The sequence below is a fragment of the Chlorocebus sabaeus genome, chromosome 1, assembly GCF_047675955.1.
Source record: "Chlorocebus sabaeus isolate Y175 chromosome 1, mChlSab1.0.hap1, whole genome shotgun sequence".
In the NCBI taxonomy this organism is placed as follows: domain Eukaryota; kingdom Metazoa; phylum Chordata; class Mammalia; order Primates; family Cercopithecidae; genus Chlorocebus; species Chlorocebus sabaeus.
Genome location: NC_132904.1, coordinates 108,143,925 through 108,163,450, shown reverse-complemented (window position 1 = coordinate 108,163,450; position 19,526 = coordinate 108,143,925). Strand labels below are relative to the sequence as shown.

The 19,526-nt window shown below is 40.7% G+C and overlaps 1 protein-coding gene across 7 annotated transcripts in view; it reads left to right on the top strand.

The window, feature by feature from the left end:
• Nucleotides 1–19,526, top strand: part of ALG9 (ALG9 alpha-1,2-mannosyltransferase) — a 94,016-nt gene that overhangs the window by 40,635 nt on the left and 33,855 nt on the right. Inside the window, exon 14 of one of the 7 annotated variants that reach the window (XM_008020829.3) lies at nucleotides 6,905–7,654. The exons of the other annotated variants lie outside the window; for them this stretch is intronic. Within the exon in view, the coding sequence (XP_008019020.1) occupies nucleotides 6,905–6,919 (15 nt within the window). The 3' untranslated portion in view covers nucleotides 6,920–7,654. Of the gene's footprint in view, nucleotides 1–6,904; nucleotides 7,655–19,526 lie in introns of those variants that run through there. 7 annotated transcript variants of the gene reach the window in all.

The window sequence follows — 19,526 nt, the reverse complement described above, 5'->3', positions numbered from 1 at the left end:
CCAGTAGTTCACTTTTATGTGCTTTCTCAATGGGTAATGAATATTCATTGTCATTGTGGTAATATTGTTGAGAGAAAGCTGGCTAGAAAATTTGTAGTGGCCTTTTGCACATGTCTTATGCTTTTATCACTGGTTGTCTTAGTTATATTGTATTTCCATATTCTCTGCTGTTAGACAGTGTTAAATTTGATTAAATGACTCTATATGAGCTTTGCCCAAAAGGTGATGATTTTTCAGAATGCCAATAGGAATCACCAAAATGCTGGCTGATAAAAGCAGGGACAAACAAGTGATTTATGTCTGCCGGGTGGCAGCTGTGTCCAGCCCTTTGAATGCGAGGACTTTTTTGCTTATCTGTGGTGACAGAATCATGAAAATTAGGCATGGACCTTTTTTGTTAGTTCATCAGCTTTTGTTAGTGATAGTGTATTTTATGTGTGGCCCAAGACAATTCTTCTTCCAGTGTGGCCCAGGGAAGCCAAAAGATTGGACATCCATAGATAGTGTCTGTCATTGCACCCATCCACATTCCTGAAGATGAGATTTCCTGCAGAGTTGCCTTTGTGCTCTAGTTTCAGTGATTTTCCTTCATGGGGGTCAGGGATGGGGTGTTCTCCAAATCCAGTCTACTCACCTTTGACCCTTTGGAAGTAGCAGGGATGTTTGCTGGCTTACTACTCTGTTTTTCATCATCCACTTGACTCTCATTCTGGCTTACTATTCATTCTACATGAACTATGATAAGGGATTTACCTCTTTCAGTTAACTGTTTAAAAAGATATTTGTTTTCCTGTGATAGTAAAAGTAATATATATTCATCGTAAAATAATGGAAGTTATAGACAAGAAAAAAAATCAATCTGTCATCTCATTACCCAGGTATTACTACTGTTGCCATTTTGGTGTTTCTTTCCTTTCACTTTTTCCCCTTTGCATAGATATGTGCATTTGTATGTAAACAAAAGTCACAATTATTTTTTAAAGGGTGTTGCGTTTAATTGTTTAAGAAATAGTGCCAGGGCCGGGCGCGGTGGCTCAAGCCTGTAATCCCAGCACTTTGGGAGGCCGAGACGGGCGGATCATGAGGTCAGGAGATCGAGACCATCCTGGCTAACACGGTGAAACCCCGTCTCTACTAACCATACAAAAAACTAGCCGGGCGAAGTGGTGGGTGCCTGTAGTCCCAGCTACTCGGGAGGCTGAGGCAGGAGAATGGCGTGAACCCGAGAGGAGGAGCTTGCAGTGAGCTGAGATCCGGCCACTGCACTCCAGCCTGGGTGACACAGCAAGACTCCGTCTCAAAAAAAAAAAAAAAAAAAAAAAAAAAGAAATAGTGCCAGGCTCATGACTGTAATGCCCATGACTTTGCCCCATGTATAGAAGGACATGTTGTACAATGCTTATGTTTGTTACTTTTGGCATAAGTCCTGGTTTTTTGTCCAGGTTTATTCAAGAAGACAAAACAATGACATTCTCTATCTTTCTTGTGCGTGCTAAATAGCAGCATTATTTTTACCTGCCCTTTAGCTCTGAGTGGCAGGTTTTAGCCAGGCTTTGGCTTCTGTGCTAAGTCCTCCAACCTGTCCTGTTTCTATTCTGCATGGAAACGAGGAAAGATGTATGACTTTTTTTATTTCACTATTTTCTTTACCTCTGGGCTAATCAATAATTAGGAGTGAATAAGTGTAAAGGTTCTGTGCTTTGTACTGTATCATTATAACTATATTGCAGAAATAATGTTTTTGCTGCATATTTTTTCATAGTAAGTATTGAGTAGCTATTGAATATCTCATTATTGAACAGGAAGCATTTACAGTGGTACATGCCAAGATTGCCAAGATTTTCTGCCAGAATCAAGGTCTAAATTTGGAAGATACATTCAGTGTCACCTCTTTAGTTCTTGAAAAATTCAAATTTTTGTTCACTATTTCAAGGTGAATGGTACACTTCCAGCTCCAAATCTGGTATATGATTTAGGAGCTACCTAGTCAGTGGATGAAACCTTGGAGGAAAAAACAGCTCTTCAGGAGACAGCTTACAGAAAAAGACTTTTTTCTGACTTTAATGCTTAAGCAGACTTGCTGGAAGTTTTCCTGTTTTCTTTCTTTTTTAAGAGACTGTATCTTGTTCTGTCACCCAGGCTGGAGTGCAGTGGTGCCATCATAACTCACTGTAACCTCAAATTCTTGGGTTCAAGCGATCCTTCCACTTCAAGCTTCTGAGTAGCTAGGACTACAGGCATGCATCACCATGCACAGTTAATAGTTTTATTTTTTCTAGAAACAAAGTCTTGCTGTGTTGTCCAGACTGGTCTCAAGCGATCCTATTGTCTTGTCCTCTCAAAGAGCTGGGATTATAGGCATGAGCCACCGTGCCTGTCCTCCATCTGTTATCCTTGAAAACATAGATTGGTCACTGATTTTTTTCCTAAGCAGTAATATAGTCAGTTCTACTACAATAAGATATAAAATTACAAAAAATTATTATGCAGTAGAAACCACAAAGCTTGTTGGGAAAACGGAGTTAGGGACATAATACTTAAAAAAACTTTGTCAGTTGAAAAAGAGATTAGGCCAGGCGCAATGACTCACGCCTGTAATTCCAACACTTTGGGAGGCCGAGGTGGGTGGATCACAAGGTCAGGAGATCGAGACCATCCTGGCTAACACAGTGAAACCCCATCTCTACTAAAAGTACAAAAAATTAGCCGGGCATGGTGGCAGGCACCTGTAGTCCCAGCTACTCAGGAGGCTGAGGCAAGAGAATGTCGTGAACCCAGGAGGTGGAGCTTGTAGTGAGCTGAGATCTTGCCACTGCATTCTAGCCTGGGCAACAGTGCAAGACTCCATCTCAGAAAAAAAAAAAAAAAAAAAAAAGAGATATTAAAAATTAGCCATGCATGATGGCTCATGCCTATAATTCTAGTACTTTGGGAGGCTGAGGCAGGAGGATAGCTTGAGGCCAGGAGTTTGAGACAACATAGGGTGATTCCATCTCTACAAAAATAAATAAATAAATTAGCTAGGTATGGTGGCTCATGCCTGTAGTCCTAACTACTCAAAGGCTGAGGTAGGAGGATTGCTTGAGCCCAGGAGTTTGAGGCTACAGTGAGCTACAATCATGCCACTACACTCCAGCCTGGACAACATAGCAAGACCCTGTCTCTGAAAAAAATAAAAATTAAAAAAAGATTAAAAATGGTAGCATGGGCCGGGCGCGGTGGCTCAAGCCTGTAATCCCAGCACTTTGGGAGGCCGAGACGGGCGGATCACGAGGTCAGGAGATCGAGACCATCCTGGCTAACCCGGTGAAACCCCGTCTCTACTAAAAAATACAAAAATCTAGCCGGGCGAGGCGGCGGGCGCCTGTAGTCCCAGCTACTCGGGAGGCTGAGGCAGGAGAATGGCGTGAACCCGGGAGGCGGAGCTTGCAGTGAGCTGAGATCCGGCCACTGCACTCCAGCCTGGGCGACAGAGCGAAACTCCGCCTAAAAAAAAAAAAAAAAAAAAAAAAAAAAAAAAAAAAAAAAATGGTAGCATGATTTTACATATGTTAAATGGTTAAAAGTGCATAAATACTACAATAAATGTGGCAGTTTACTTTGCAGAAGACTTGAAGTTTCTTTGTGGCCTGGCATTGGAAGGATTGCAGCTTGTAGTAGTAAAAGGATTATCTGAAATCTTAACAAAAGTTATAATAACAAAGATGAACAAGTGGATGTGGCTTATAACACAGTGAACTGAGAAAGCCGGTGGATATATTTGTGTGTGTATGCACTATGTGTATTCCTATGCTGATTGGTTCCACTGAGTGTACTTTTCTGCATTCACCTAGTGTTTCCTGTGAATTAAATGACATAATCAAATACAAAAATTAAATTATGCTCAAAGTGTTCCCTAATATATCCCTTGTGTTGGAAAAAAATTTGCATTTTCAAAACTAGTATTAGAACAGAATTGACTATATATCAGTCAAAACATTCTTTATTTCATTCTTTTTTATCCCTGCTTTTCCAATGTAACCAGTAAAAAGAATCTTAGATTAGAAGGGAACTTAAAATATAGTCTGTGATCTTTTTATTTTATGGGTGAAAGAACTGAGATCTAGAGAGATTATAACTTGATAAAGATTAGCCCTAGGATAAAAGGCTTGGTTTCAGGATTCTTCAATATTATTTCATACTGCCTCTTTCTTGTTTTTGTGTGATAGTCATTCTTTGATGTTACAAGGCCAAATAGACATTAAGTAGCTGAGCATTACTTTCTGTTTGTTTTGTTTTGTTTTTTAGAGGCAGAGTCTCACTCTGTCACCCAGGCTGGAGTGCAGTGTCATCATCATAGCTTACTGTAGCCTCAAACTCCTGGGCTCAATCGATCTTCCCACCTCAGCCTCCTGAGTAACTGGGACTACAGATGCTGTAATGACCCTGTCTCTGCAAAGAATTTGGCTGGGCATGGTGGCTCACGCCTGTAATCTCAGCACTTTGGGAGGTGGGTGGATCACCTGAGGTCAGGAGTTCGAGATCAGCTTGGCCAACATGGTGAAACTCTGTCTCTACTAAAAATACAAAAATTAGCTGGGCATGGTGATATGCACCTGTAATCCCAGCTACTTAGGGGGCTGAGGCAGGAGAATTGCTTGAACCTGGGAGGCGGAGGTTGCAGTGAACTGAGATGGCGCCACTGCACTCCAGCCTGGGTGACAGAGCAAGACTCTGTTTAAAAAAAAAAAAAAAAAAAAAAAAATTAAATTAGCCACTACCCCTAGCTAATTTTTAAATTTTTTTTGTAGAGAGAGGGCCTCACTCTCTTGCCCAGGCTGGTCTCAAATTCCAGGCTTCAAGTGATCCTCCTGCCTTGGCCTCCCAAAGTGGTGGGATTACAGGTGTGAGCCACTGTGCCCAACTCATTACTTTTTAAAAAAATTACTTTCCATTTCTAGTTTATATGTGACGGGTACTTTAAGTAGTAAATATCATGTTTAACAGTGAATAAAAATGATCAGGATTTCCCTCTAACACTCTTTCCTTTCTTCTCTTTTTCTTCCTTTCTCTCATTTTTTCCTTTCTCCTGCCCTTTTTGGAAGTCCTTGTTGGAGGAAAAAATAACTTGCCCTATTTGTTTCCTCACGAATTGTTATCAGTCTTGGGTATCAAGGCAAGCAGATTCAAACTGCTATAATATATACAGTGCAATTAGATTAGAATCTACTAAGAATTTAATTGAAGAATGTTCAAAATACTTCTTTAAAATTAATTTTTTAGTATCCATTATGTTGGCATTTAGAAATTAATGTGCCCGTGATCTATAATGATTGAATGAACAAAAATTTTTACCTGTGAGTTTAGATTTTTACAGTGCAATAAATTTTTACTTGTGAGTTTAAAGGTTCGATCAACAAATATGTATTTAGCAAGGCTATATGGGAGACAAAAAACTAAGACAGTCTGTGGCTCTGGAGGACAACTACTTTTTAAAATTTAACTGGAGCATATCTAAAAGAGGAAATGAAAAGACAGAAAAATACTTGAAATTTTTCCCTTTCAGATGTTTTCTCCCAGGCCTCCATGTCCTTATTTCAATAAAGGAAATATCATGGGAGGGTATTGATGATTGGCCACATGATAGTGGCAAGAGCATTGACTGGAAGTTAAGAGAGTCTGTGATTCTTCTCTGGAATCAAGCGAAGTGTATTTTCCTTTTAAATGACTGGGAATTTCTAAGACCATTGACATTTCTTTGGACACCTTTCCAATTTGCTGAAACTACACCTGAAATCCAATCAGAGTGTTTATATTTTAGCTTATCCCATTATCGGGAGAAACCCACCCCTGATATTCAACGTGAGTCCTTTTCTATCTTCCCTAAGTGTTGGCTGGTCTGAGAAATAAAGGGAAAGAGTACAAAAGAGGAATTTTAAAGCTGGGTGTCTGGGGGAGACATCACATGTCGGCAGGTTCCGTGATGCCCCCCAAGCTGCTAAACCAGCAAGTTTTTATTAGTGATTTTCAAAGGGGAGGGAGTGTACGAATAGGGTGTGGGTCACAGAGATCACATGCTTCACAGTGTAATAAAATATCACAAGGCAAATGGAGGCAGGGTGAGATCACAGAACCGGGGAGAAATTAAAATTGCTAATGAAGTTTCAGGCACACATTATCATTGATAACATTTAATCAGGTGACAGGGTTTGAGAGCAGACAACCAGTCTGACCAAAATTTATTAGGTGGGAATTTCCTCGTCCTAATAAGCCTGGGAGCGCTATGGGAGACCGGGGCTTATTTCATCCCTTATCTACAACCATAAGACAGACGTTCCCAAAGCAGCCATTTCAGAGGCCTCCCCTTAGGAACACATTCTCTTTCTCAGGGTTGTTCCTTGCTGAGAAAAAGAATTCAGCGATATTTCTCCTATTTGCTTTTGAAAGAAGGTAAATATGGCTCTGTTTCGCCCGGCCCTCAGGCAGCCAGACTTTAAGATTATCTTTCTTGTTCCCTGAACATTGTGGTTATCCTGTTCTTTTTTCAAGGTGCCCAGATTTCATATTGTTTAAACAATTTGTGCAGTTAATGCAATCATCACAGGATTCTGAGGTGACATTGCTCCTCAGTTTACGAATATGATGGGATTAAGAGATTAAGGCAAAGACAGGCATAGGAAATCACAAGAGTATTGATTGGGGAAGTGATAAGTGTCCGTGAAATTTTCACAATTTATGTTCAGAGATTACAGTAAAGACAGGCATAAGAAATTATGAAAGTATTAATTTGGGAAACTAATAAATGTCCATGAAATCTTCACAATTTATGTTCTTCTGCCATGTCTTCAGCTGGTCCCTCCATTCGGGGTCCCTGACTTCCCGCAACATCCCATTACCTATTTTCCTGTGAAATATTTTATGGCAGCACAGTTTACCTTGAGACATGTGTCCTGAGCCGGGGCCCTCATGACCAGAGATGAAAGTCTACATGCTGCTTCTATCCTGGAAGAGATGAGTCCTGTTAGAGGCTTACTCTGTGCTGTGTCCTACTCCAAGAGTGTGATGCTGGTGTTTGAGAGTCGAGATGATGTCACTGAAGACTGCAACCCTGACAAAGTTTCTGTTACAGCTGATGGGGAAAAGCTGTGACAGTATTTATTACTACCCAGCTCTCCTTAGCTCGCTCCTCCCCCGACAAAATACATACCTTTTATTATTGGGATCTCAACCTCTGTTTCAGGCCTTTTATTTCCTTTGAGAATATGTAGTTTTGTTTACATCTGGAGTGGTATTAAATTGTTATCCTTAACATATGCTTGTTGATAAGATGTAAACAATGTGATATTGATGATCGATAAATTGGCTTGAATTCCCCCACTATTACCTTTTTTTCTTTTGGTTTAGAGGTGCTTATTTGTTCTTCTCTAAAGCTTCTAGTGGGTTGAAACAGAAGTCACATTTCTTTCAAAATGAGTCTTAAATGCTTGTGTTTTACAAAATTTAAATTAAGCCATATTTTTAGCTTCGACAGCTGGTTGATATGTAGCCTGTGACTAATGAAATGAAACACATTTTTGTTTCATGATCATGTGTTAATGTCACCCTACAATTTTGTTATTTTTGATGCAAGAAAGAATGATTAAATCTGAAGAAACAAAAAAAAATGGGCTCTTTGGTTATACTTTAAGGCAGATTTAAATCCAGTCTTTTGATTTTTGAATTGTAGATGATGTGGTTATGATCTCAGATTTTGCAGTGTGAGATATTTATAAAATTGAGAGAATAAATTTATTCTCTCTGGTTGTAATTCAAGTCATGTTACTTTAGCTTTTAGACCTATGGGGCAGTAGATACTTGGTGTTTTCAGGGATATAAACTGAGGACTCTCAAGCTAAAAATAGTCACAGTGAAACAATATATATATAGCATGATCCAGATCTTGTAAAAAAAAAAAATCAGTATCTGCAGAGAAGTTCTGGGATATACACTAACAGGCCGATGGTGATTTTCTTTGGGTGGGAGGACTGTGAGTGATTTTTAAAGTTTTTTTTTTGTAATAAATAATGTTTTAATTTCATCATGGAAAAAAAATAAATAACCATAATGGGGGCTGTCACTGTGAAATCTTTGATACCCCTACCAAGAAGATCTGTGGTGGACTTGAGCAACGTTCAGTGTGTTTTCAGTTGACCTCAAGTTTTTCTTCCTTGAACATAAGGACTTTCAACTCAAAATTGGAAGATAAGTTTTCTATCAAGTAATTTTTCCCTCTTAGCCTTCGGACCTCTTCTTAAGTCATTTAGTCGTATTTAATACTGTCTTCGCTACTCTTTCCACAAATTATATCTTGATTACTTCAAAAAAATAGATGTGGTTCACTGATTTACAAGCTCCGAGGAACACTTTTTTTTAGAAACCTAGGACTAAAGAGGATGCCGCAGTGTATAAGGCAAGTAGGTTATTAAACTCTTCCAGGCAGAAGTGAATTAAGGAATTAAATAAAAATTTAAATAAAGTTGATTTTCCTATTGTTGGGGTTTGGACAGAAAGCCTTGTCTGTCCCGTAAGCATGCTCAAGACTATCCATTGGCAGCATAATTCAAACAGTTTTGAATCACTGGCTCAAGAAGACAATGATCTATAAATATTATCAGCACAATCATGTTCATCTCCTATCTTTTTTTTTTTGAGATGGTGTCTTGCTGTGTCACCCAGGCTGGAGTGCAGTGCCGCAGTCTCGGCTCACTGCAACCTCCACTTCTCTGGTTCAAACAATTCCCCTGCCTCAGCCTCCCGAGTAGCTGGGGTTACAGGCGCACACCACCACGCCTGGCTAATTTTTTTGTGTTTTTAATAGAGACAGGGTTTTACCTTGTTGACCAGACTGATCTCAAATGCCTGACCTCAGGCATTCTGCCCGCCTTGGCCTCCCAAAGTGCTGGGATTACAGACATGAACCACCGCGCACAGCCATTTTTTGTTTTTTGTAGAGACAGTGTCTGGCAGTGTTGCCCAGGGTGGTCTCAAACTCCTAAACTGAAGAGATCCTCCCACCTTGACCTCTCAAAGTGTTGGGATTACAGGCATGAGCCACTGCGCCTGGCTGCATATATTATTATTATTATTATTATTATTTTTATTTTTTGAGATGGAGTTTTGCTCTTGTTGGCCAGACTGGAGTGCAATGGTGTGATCTCAGCTCACCGCAACGTCCACCTCCCGGGTTCAAGCGATTCTCCTGCCTCAGCTTCCTGAGTAGCTGGGATTTCAGGCATGCGCCACCATGCCCGGCTAATTTTGTATTTTTAGTACAAACAGGGTTTCTCCGTATTGGTCAGGCTGGTCTCAAACTCCCAACCTCAGGTGATCCGCCCACCTCAGCCTCCCAAAGTGCTGGGATTACAGGGGTGAGTCACCTCACCTGGCTGCATATATTATTTTGATAAACCTAAAGGTGAATTTAGAAAAGGACATGAATCTTGCCCTCAGAATCTAGTAGAATAAACAAACTTAAAATATTATTTAAACGGTGTACTGAGTGCCATAATGTGCATAGGGAAGGTGAGAGAACTCCTGCTACTTCAGCCTCACGTAAGAGGTAGCATAGGAATTGAGTCTTAGAGGCTGATTAAGAATTTTCTGGCAGAGGAAGGGGAAATTGACATTCCAGTCAGAAGGAACAGCTTATGCAAAGACTTGAAGTATGAAAGAACATTAAATATTTGGGGAAAATTAAATGGCTTGAGGTTTCTAGATTTTAGTTAATTGAGCAGAAGCATTTCTCATTTCTTCTCTGTTTCATTGTTCTCACATATTTATGTATGTGACTGTATTCTCTGGCAAATTTTACATTTGTTTAAAAACAAGGGTTCATGTTTTTCATTAATCTTTGAAACCTTCACAGTGCCTGACATAGGGATTATACATAGCAGGTGATTTTTTAAAATTTAAGTGAAATACCCAGGTAGCCCTTCATTTAGTCCCTTTGAACTAAAGAGAGGCCTCCCCAAACCTTGTTAATAGTAGAAATTTGGACCAATTAGGACCCAAGCACTACCATTTTTCTTTCTTTTCTTTTTTTTTTTTTCTTTTTTTTTTTTTTTTGAGACAGAGTCTCACTCTGTGCCCAGGCTGGAGTGCAGTGGCAAGAGCTTGGCTCACTGCAAGCTCCGCCTCCCAGGTCCATGCCATTCTCCTGCCTCAGCCTCCTGAGTAGCTGGGACTACAGGCACCCACTACCACACCCGGCTAACGTTTTGTATTTTTAGTAGAGATGGGGTTTCACCATGTTAGCCAGGATGGTCTCGATCTCCTGACCTTGTGATCTGCCTGCCTCCTCCTTCCAAAGTGCTGGGACTACAGGAATGAGCCACTGCACCCAGCCACTACCATTTTTCAAGATTGTTTATATTCCTGTGAGAGTACCAGGTTACAAGAACCTGAAGAACAGGGATCATGTCTAGCTTTCTCCTGTCATTTGTTTCTAATGTAAATTGACAAAGGTTTGTATTTGGCAGATTTGTGTCCTAACTGGTTCCCTATCAAGTTTGATATGTTGCAGGAAGATGGAATACTTTTCTTTTAGCTATGATAGGTCTATTTCACACAGATGTTTCTGAATTCTCTGTTCAGGATCATTTATGGAAACGAATTCAAAGCCTGGGAGCCACGCCTCCCTCATGCAACTTAATAAAATTTCATACGTTGATGCAAATATTAACCTGGGTAGAACTTTATCTATTGAATTTATGTTCTTCTGAATGAGTGATGAAAAGAACTGTGAAAAGGTTTGCGTTTAAAAAGACATTCCCTCTTCTTAGATTGTAAAGTATATAGCAAGAACTGATGATAATGCAAACTAACTGATGAAGCACAGAAATTATGATAGGAAAAGATTTTATAAGCATGTTTTGCCAACTCTGGATAATTGAAAATTAACTTCCCATTACTTTTTACTTATGCTTTGGTATAATGGCTTTATTCTATTGGCTGGGTGAATGCCATTTAAAGTTCATACATCTGATATTGTCCATCATAAGTTGGAAGCTCCTAAAGGGAAGATATCTATCCATTTATTTGTCTTCCTCTGGTCCCCTTTTAAACTGTAATAACAATACACAACCCGTAAAGAAAAAAATGGAGACTTTGACAAAAATGGTGACTATTTGTATATATGTCGACTTAACTCTGTAAGTAGAAATTCTCTAAACTTTGTGTGATTTTTCTTTTGTTTCCTAATTTAGTATTTAATAGGACGTTCTTGATGGCAGTGATTGTGACTTTAGTCATAAATACTAATGAATTTCATTCTATATCATAGATGCATTCTTAAAATATTTTATATACACCTATATTTCAAAAGTCCGATTTATGAAAGAAACGCAGAATTTGTTATTGTGAAACGAAAGAAAGCAAGCAGTCTCCCATGATTTCTCAGATTTCTAAATCTGCATTTTTGTATAAAGTAACTTGTTTATTTTGAGACATGTTGTTGAGAACTAAGAGATAATCACCCAGTTGGGCTTTACTGAGTTGCAGCACCACCATCCTGGGTGTTCACCCTTATGTACTAGTTTCACAAGGGGGACAAATAGTTTCATTTCATGTAACACCTCTCATCAGTTGGTAGTGGCTCACTGGAGCCTGGGATGAAAGAGGATGATGACATTGAATCCAAGCTCAGTGGAAGAGTGCCGCAATTGATTGGTGATGTCGAATATGAACAGTGGGAAAGGAAACAACAGCTGGAGCTTTCTGTATTTGCCATCACCTAACTTCAGGATAGATCTGTGTGGTGATCTAGGCTCTGTAGATAAGACATGTGACCTGTTCCCAAATCAGACTTTTTATATTGGTAAAGCACTTAGAGATGAAGAAGCACTGTAAAAATTTAGAATTTTTCAGGCACGTAAGCCCACAAAATTTCTTTAACCTTTCTATATTTAACATTGGCTTTAAATAGCTCCTTGACATCAACAAATTGAGAGAACTGAATGATCTTACTTTGCCTTTGCCATTTGTGACATGTTTCTTAACTGTGTTCAGTACTAGAAGCAAGACGTAGACTTTCTGATTGCCCGAGACTTGGCAGTGTAAAACCAAATCCTGTATATTTGTTACCTCCAGCACAGGGCTTTTAATATGGAAATGTATGTAATGATGAACAGCAGTAGTTTAGAGAAGAGTAGAATCAGCAAAGGGGAATATATTTGCAATTGTGAGGAAATTGCTTTCTCTACATTTGCTTTCTCTAGAGTTGAGAAATTGCTTTCTCTAGAGTTGAGAGGGATCTTATTGGTTTGCGCTCCAAACCTTTTGGAAAGGTGGTAAAATCTCTGAGCCTAGGTTAAGTTACTTCCCTAAATCACAGAGCTAGAGGCAGAGTATTCAGCGGTCCCATTTCCTGATACAAATGAAAATATTAGCTAGATTTAAATAAAAAGAGCACTTAGTCGGAGGCAGAAGATACAGAGCTTTTTTTTTTTTTGAGATGGAGTTTCACTTTTGTTGCCCAGGCTGGAAGGCAATGGTGTGATCTCGGCTCACCACAACCTGCGCCTCCCAGGTTCAAGCAATTCTCCTGCCTCAGCCTCCCGAGTAGCTGGGATTACAGGAATGCACCACCATTCCCGGCAAAATTTTTGTATTTTTAGTAGAGATGGGGTTTCTGCATGTTGTCAGGCTGGTCTTGAACTCTCAACCTCAGGTGATCCTCCCACCTCTGCCTCCCAGAGTGCTGGGATTACAGGCATGAGCCACTGTGCCTGGCCTTTTTTTTGAGACAGGGTCTTGCACTATCACCCAGGCTGGAGCGCAGTGGCGTGATCATGGCTCACTACAGTCTCAACTTCCTGGACTCAGGTGATTCTCCCACCTCGCCCTCCTGAGTAGCTGGGACTACAGGTGCACACCACCACACCCAGCTAATTTTTGTATTTTTTGTAGAGATGAGGTCTCACCATTTTGCCCAGGTTGGTCTTGAACTCCTAGGCTCAAGCAGTCTGCCTGCCTTGACCTCCCAAAGTGTTATAATTACACGTGTGAGCCACAGCACCTGGCCGTTTTTTTTTTTTTTTTTTGAGACTGAGTTGTGCTTTGTCACCCAGGCTGGAGTGCAGTGGTGCGAACACAGCTCACTGCAACCTTGACCTCCCAGGCTTAAGTGATCCTCCTGCCTCAGCCTCTCGAGTAACTGGAACTACAGGCACGTGCCACCATGCTTGGCTAATTTTTGTATTTTTTGTAGAGACAGCATTTCACCCTGCTGCCCAGGCTGGACTCAAACTCCGGGGCTCAAGTGATCTGCCCACCTTGGCCTCCCAAAGGGCTGGGATTACAGGTGTGAGCCACTGGGCCCAGCACAGAACATTATTATAATCTGCTTTTCTGTTGCTGTCATTTTGGAGCATTAGCCACTCCCAATGTTTGTTTTATGGTTGCTTGCTGATATAATCTGTATCTATCTCAAAGTCCCACAAGTGGATATTAATGCAGTGTGATTTCTGCCCAGTGCTCTGAATGTCAAAGTGAAGAAATTCAAAGAAGCCTGGGTAAACAGCGGAAGTCACTGTGACTCAGCCAAATGCCTCGTCATCTCGTTAGTGATACATGTGAATGGACCATTTCTGTAGGAACAGATTCCCACTGTTCCTACCTATGATCAAGCAAAACCACAGCCAACGGAATGGGCTTGGCGGAGTCACTGGGAAAAGAAGACCCTGTTGAGCTTGACTCTAGTCTGGCATGATGGAGAGACATGAGAAATGTAGAATAAGCTGGAGATTCCAGGAGTTGGGGATGATCTCCAAGGGGCTTTGGCTTTTGGTGCTGCTCTGGGGAGAGTGCCAAGTAGGATGTTTGACTGGGGCGGTACACCTGTCAAACAGTAATGCAGGTGTGTTAAGGTGAACTCAAGGAGGACAGAAGCCTCCTGTGGAGCAGAAGGGGAAAAGCCCACTTGTACAAATACAGAGCATGAAAGTAGGACCTTATAGGAAAAAAGTACTGATAATCCATTTTCAAATATGTAGAGCATATGCATTAGGATTTCTTTTTACTTTTAAAAAAATTTTGTTTTTAGAGACAAGGTCTCACTCTGTTTTCCAGGCTGGAGTGCAATGGTGCATTCATAGTTCACTGCACTTTCAAATTCCTGATATCAAGCAATCCTACCACCTCAGCCTCCCGAGTAATGAGGATTACAGGTGCACACCACCATACCTGGCTAATTTGTGTGTGTGTGTGTGTGTGTGTGTGTGTGTGTGTGTGTTTGGAGACGGGGTCTCACTATGTTCCCAGGCTGGCCTTGAACCCCTGGCCTTAAGTGATCCTCCTACCTCAGCTTCTCAAAGTGCTGGGATTACAAGTGTGAGCCACAATACCTGGCCCTACATTTGTATTTTTTATAGTAAAAAAGTTGCGGCTAAAATGAAGTCGAAAGACATCTTAGAACTTCTTTACATGCAGAAAGTTTTGGAAGGTTGCAGAACTGGACTTGATTATCTCTAACATCTTGTCTGTGAAATGAGAAAGGCAAGAAATACCAATTTGGACTTTGAGTTAATGCTATGGTTTGTGTCCCCCAAAGTTCATGTATTGGGAACTTGATCCCCAATGTGTCAGTGTTAGGAGGTGGGACCTAATGGAAGGTGTTTGGGTCATGGGAGCTCTGCCCTCATGAGTAGATTAATGCCATTATCACGGGAGTGGTTTATCTCGAGAGTTAGTGCGTTATAAAAGGATGAGTTCCTCCCTCTCTTGCTGTCTCTTGCCATGTCTTTGCCTTTCTACTATGTGCTGCCTTCTGCCATGAGATTGCACAGTAAGAAGGCCCTTACCAGATGCCAGCACCTTGATTTTGTACTCATCAGCCTCCAAAACTGTAAGGAAGTAAATTTCTGTTCTTTATAAATTATCCTGTCTCAGATATTCTGTTATAGCAACACAGAGTGGACTAAAACAGTTGCTCTTAAGTGTGATTATTCTGTTTATTTCCTTTGGATTCTCTAATCCCTTTCCCAATAGCAGGAACGCATTCATAGATCTGAATGGAGTCATACATTTTGATGGCACAGTAAGAAGGCCCTTACCAGATGCCAACACCTTGATTTTGTTTAGTGGATTTATTATAATATGATGTGATCTTTATTGTATGGTATTAGGGAGGAAATAGATTGTCCTCCAGGGGCTAAAAGCGAAGGGAAGAAATTCTTGGCACTTACAAATAAGCTGGTCATAGTTTTGAACAGCTTGGTGTTGGAAGTTGTCCAGCATCCTGGTGCAGCTGGTCACCATTCTTTCCTTCCATAAATACTTTTTGACTGCCTGAGGTATGCCAGGTACTGTACCAGTCACCAGGTTTATTGTACTGATAAAGACAGATTCAGTTCTTGCTTTCACAGAGCTCATAAGGTTCAGCTATAAGAAGGCTTGGGCCTTGCTGCAGTTGCTCACAGAGGGATTTGAGGAGATGTGATGAATCAGAATTTATTATGTGTTTGGAAGGAAGACATTTTGAATGCTGCTTAAAAGCTAAGTATTAAATTAATAACATATGTCAGCCATTGTGGCTGTTGGATAGCCTCAGTTATGACCAAATTTTACTTAGCTGTGGGCAAACTGTGTAAACAGTTTTCTCAGCTTTAATCCTCCCACTTGCCCAGGAGTTTACAGGGCAGCTGATTTAGATTGATCTTTCACATTATCCCCTTGGACTCTTAGAGGAGTCATGATGACAGTTGTTTACCAGAGGATTTTCAGTGACATTTGAGAAATAAGATCTGTCTTCTGTGTGGAGATGGTTTCTCTGTGATGTTCCCTGAACCTCATGTTGGCCCTTGCCAGAGATCTCTATTTTTACAGCTACTTGCGTCATTGTCATTTCCAGCTGATAGATGATTGAATGCAACTTCACATCCTTCCTGTCTTAGGACTTGTGGGGCTTTGGCTCAGGCAGCTGGATAGACAGCAGAGAAGGTCACTGAGAATAGGAGGTTGGACTATTAGTTCTTTCCTTGTCCCCACATGGCATTCTAAACTGCGATAAAATTATTTGATACAACCATTGAACCCATTCCTCCTGTTGCCTTTTCTCAGTCTTCAGCTCCTCATAGCCTTTCTGTAGCATTTGAAATCTACTCTCCACCCAGATTTTCAAAACTGTGTACTTCTTTGATTCTTCTATGTCCTGTCTTCTGGTTCCTTTCATCCTTGGCTTCTTCCACTTCTTCCTTCTTCCGAGTACTACATGTGTCTTCTCAGCTTTATCTGTGGTCTTTGGCCCTATCTGCTTGTTTCTTGTCTCTCTTCTACTCTTTCAGTTTTTCTTCCCTCCTTCACTTCCTCTCCCTTTTTTTCATTCATTCTTGCACATATTTGTTAAATAGACATTTACTTAGGACCTGCCGTATGTTTTGTACTGTGCTAGGTTTTTGGCATAGAAGAGTGAATGAGATAGACACAACCCCAGATTTTATGGAGCTTACAGTGAATTTCCCAATTAATTAATAGAATATAATTGTAAAATGTTTTGAGAAGTATTGGTTGCTATGAGAGCATGTAATTTAGGACCTGCCCTAGTTTAAGAGGTCAGTGAAGTCTTTCTTAAGGAAATCATTTTTAGCTGAAATCTGAAGGGTGAGTAAGAATTTATGAGGGGACAACAAGGAGTGTTCCAGGAGTAGGAACAGAAAACAGTTCTCTAACTCAGTATTTTAGTCATATTGGTCTTCTTTCAATTACAGTTGTGTGCTGCTCAGTGACACTTTGATCTAGGGCAGACTGCGTATTTGATGGTGGTCCCACAAGATTATTATGGCTATACCATATAGCCTGGGTGTGTCATAGGCTATACTGTCTAGGTCTGTGTAAATACACTCTATGATGTTCACATAATGATGAAATCATCTAAGACACATTTCTCAAAACCTGTCTCCCTCGTTAAGTGATGCATGACTGTACTTGAATACACCATGCTTCTTTCCACCTCATTAGGTGTAAGACACAAGTTATCATCTTTCCTCAATGTCACCCAAACCTATTCTTCACTGCAGCCTTAGTTCACTTGTCACTGATTTCATTTGAAACAGAAGTGAGGGCCAGGTGTGGTGGCTCACGTCTGAAATCCCAGCACTGTGGGAGGCCAAAGTGGGCAGATCACTTGAGGTCAGGAGTTTGAGACCAGCCTGGCCAACATGGTGAAATCCCATCTCTACTAAAAATATAAAAATTAGCCAGCCGTGGTGGCGGGCGCCTGTAATCTCAGCTACTCAGGAGGCTGGGACAGGGGAGAATTGCTTGAACCTGCGAGGTGGAGGTTGCAGTGAGCCGAGACCGCGCCACTGCACTTCAGCCTGGGCAACAGAGCAAAATCTATCTCAAAAAAAAAAGGAGAGAAATAAAAGTGAGATTTGTCCTTTCTTCTTCATTCCCACTGCCACAGAAATATCAGAAGGTGATGTAGAAGCAGGTGGATCACTTAAGCCCAGGAGTTCGAGACCAGCCTGGGCAACATGGTGAAACCCCGACTCTATAAAATACAAAAAAAATTAGCCAGGCGTGGTGTTGTGCACCTGTTGTCCCAGCTACTTAGGAGGCTGAGGTAGTAGGATCACTTGAGCTTGGGGAGGTCAAGACTGCAGTGAGTTGTGATTTGCACTACTACACTGCAACCTGGGTGACTGAGTCCCTGTCTAGAAAGAAAGAAATATCAGAAGGCAATATCACTTCACAACTGGATATTACAGTAGTAACTAGAGTAGTTACTTCAACTTTTTCCTCCAACACTTTCTTGCCTCATCTTCTGCAGCATAACCAGTATAGACCTCTCTTTCTAAGTCCCTGTTTTTATCATCTTACTTCTTGGCTGAAAAACCTAGAATAGATTGCTGATGCACAAAATCCAGATTCTCTTCCTTTGGATCGTCTATTATCAGTCCTTAGACTGTCTCGCTCTCATTTTGTTTCTCAACAGACACCTTTTGGGACAGGTAGATACTCTTCTTCTTCCCCCTGTCAACCATGCTCCTTTCTGCCTTTTTCCCTTTGTTTTCTCTTTAACTTTTATTACCAGCTCTAGGAAGTCTTTTCAACTACTGTAGCCTCCAGTGATCTCATCCTCTCTGAACTCTGAATTTTTAATAACACTTTCTGTATTTCATATATGCTGATGTCATTTCCTTACCTAAATTATAAATTTAAGAATGGCTGGGGCTGGGGTGTGGTGGCTCATGCCTATAACCCAGAACTTTTGGAGACCAAGGCGGGAGGAATCACTGGAGCCCAGGAATTCAAGACCAACCTGGGGTCTGTATTTTTTAAAAATGTAAAAATTAGCCAGGCATGGTGGCACATGCCTGTGGTCCCAACCACTTGGGAGGCTGAGCTGGGAAGATCACTTGAGCTCAAGAGGTTGAGGCTGCAGTGATTTGTAATCACATCATTGCACTCCAGCTTGGGTGACAGAGTGAGACTCTGTCTCCAAAAGAAAGAAAGAAAGATTGGTCAGCTGGGCATGGTGGCTCATACCTCTTATCCTAGCACTTTGGGAAGCTGAGGTAGGAAGACTGCTTGAGGCCAGAAGTTCAAGACCAGCCTAGGCAGCATAGCAAGACCCCGTCTCTACAAAAAATAAAAATAAAAAAATTAACTAGGCATGGTGGTGTATGCCTGTAGTGCCAACTACTTGGGAGGATCACTTGAACCCAGGAGGTTGAGGCTGCAGTGAGCAGAAGAAAAGAACAAGGACATGTTATGACTTATATGCAATTTTATATACTCTAGTTTAGGATTCACCAAATAGATATTTAATAAATGCTTTGAGGATGCCTAGAAGATTCCTTTTTTGCTTTTTGATCTGCAAACAATTTTATTGCCTGTCAGGGCAAATTGTATCACCCTTCAAACAAATTCAACAAATTCAATACTCAAAAGTGTAAAATCATAGTGCCCCACAACGAATCAAAACTACTGAATTGTGAAGAGGCAAGAAAATGTAACCTAAAACCAAGAAGATTTATTTTGATATCATTTGGTGGATACTGCTAATTCATTGCTAATTGGGGACTGTGAGTGGTTAACATTGTAATCCTGTCCTGTATGTTGGGTTTAACTTAAATTGATAATAGACACTAACTTAGGTTGAAACAAGGATCATTTATTTTAATGGGTGCTACTGTTCCAGGGATTGTTTCTACCAGCTGAATACTCACATTTCATAGAGCTGGTCAAGGGTTCCTTCCGCTATTACAGCTATTTTTATAGTCCTTTCCAGTTTACCAGTTTTATTTAAATGAATCATCTTATTTAATCCTCATTATAACTCTTTGAGGTAAGTGGTATTATCTTTATTATCAGAAGAAGAAAATGAGGTATAAGAACTAAAAAGATTGTGAGTCACTCAGCCAGTTTGTGGTAGAACCCAGGCCTGAATCTGGGCTGGCTGACTTTGAGCTCCTTTTCTAATAACCTTAGTTGTTCTTGAATGAAGAACTTGTCCTTGATCATACCTAATCATTTTCTGCTGGAGGCCTTTGTCCTTGTGTGTTTGA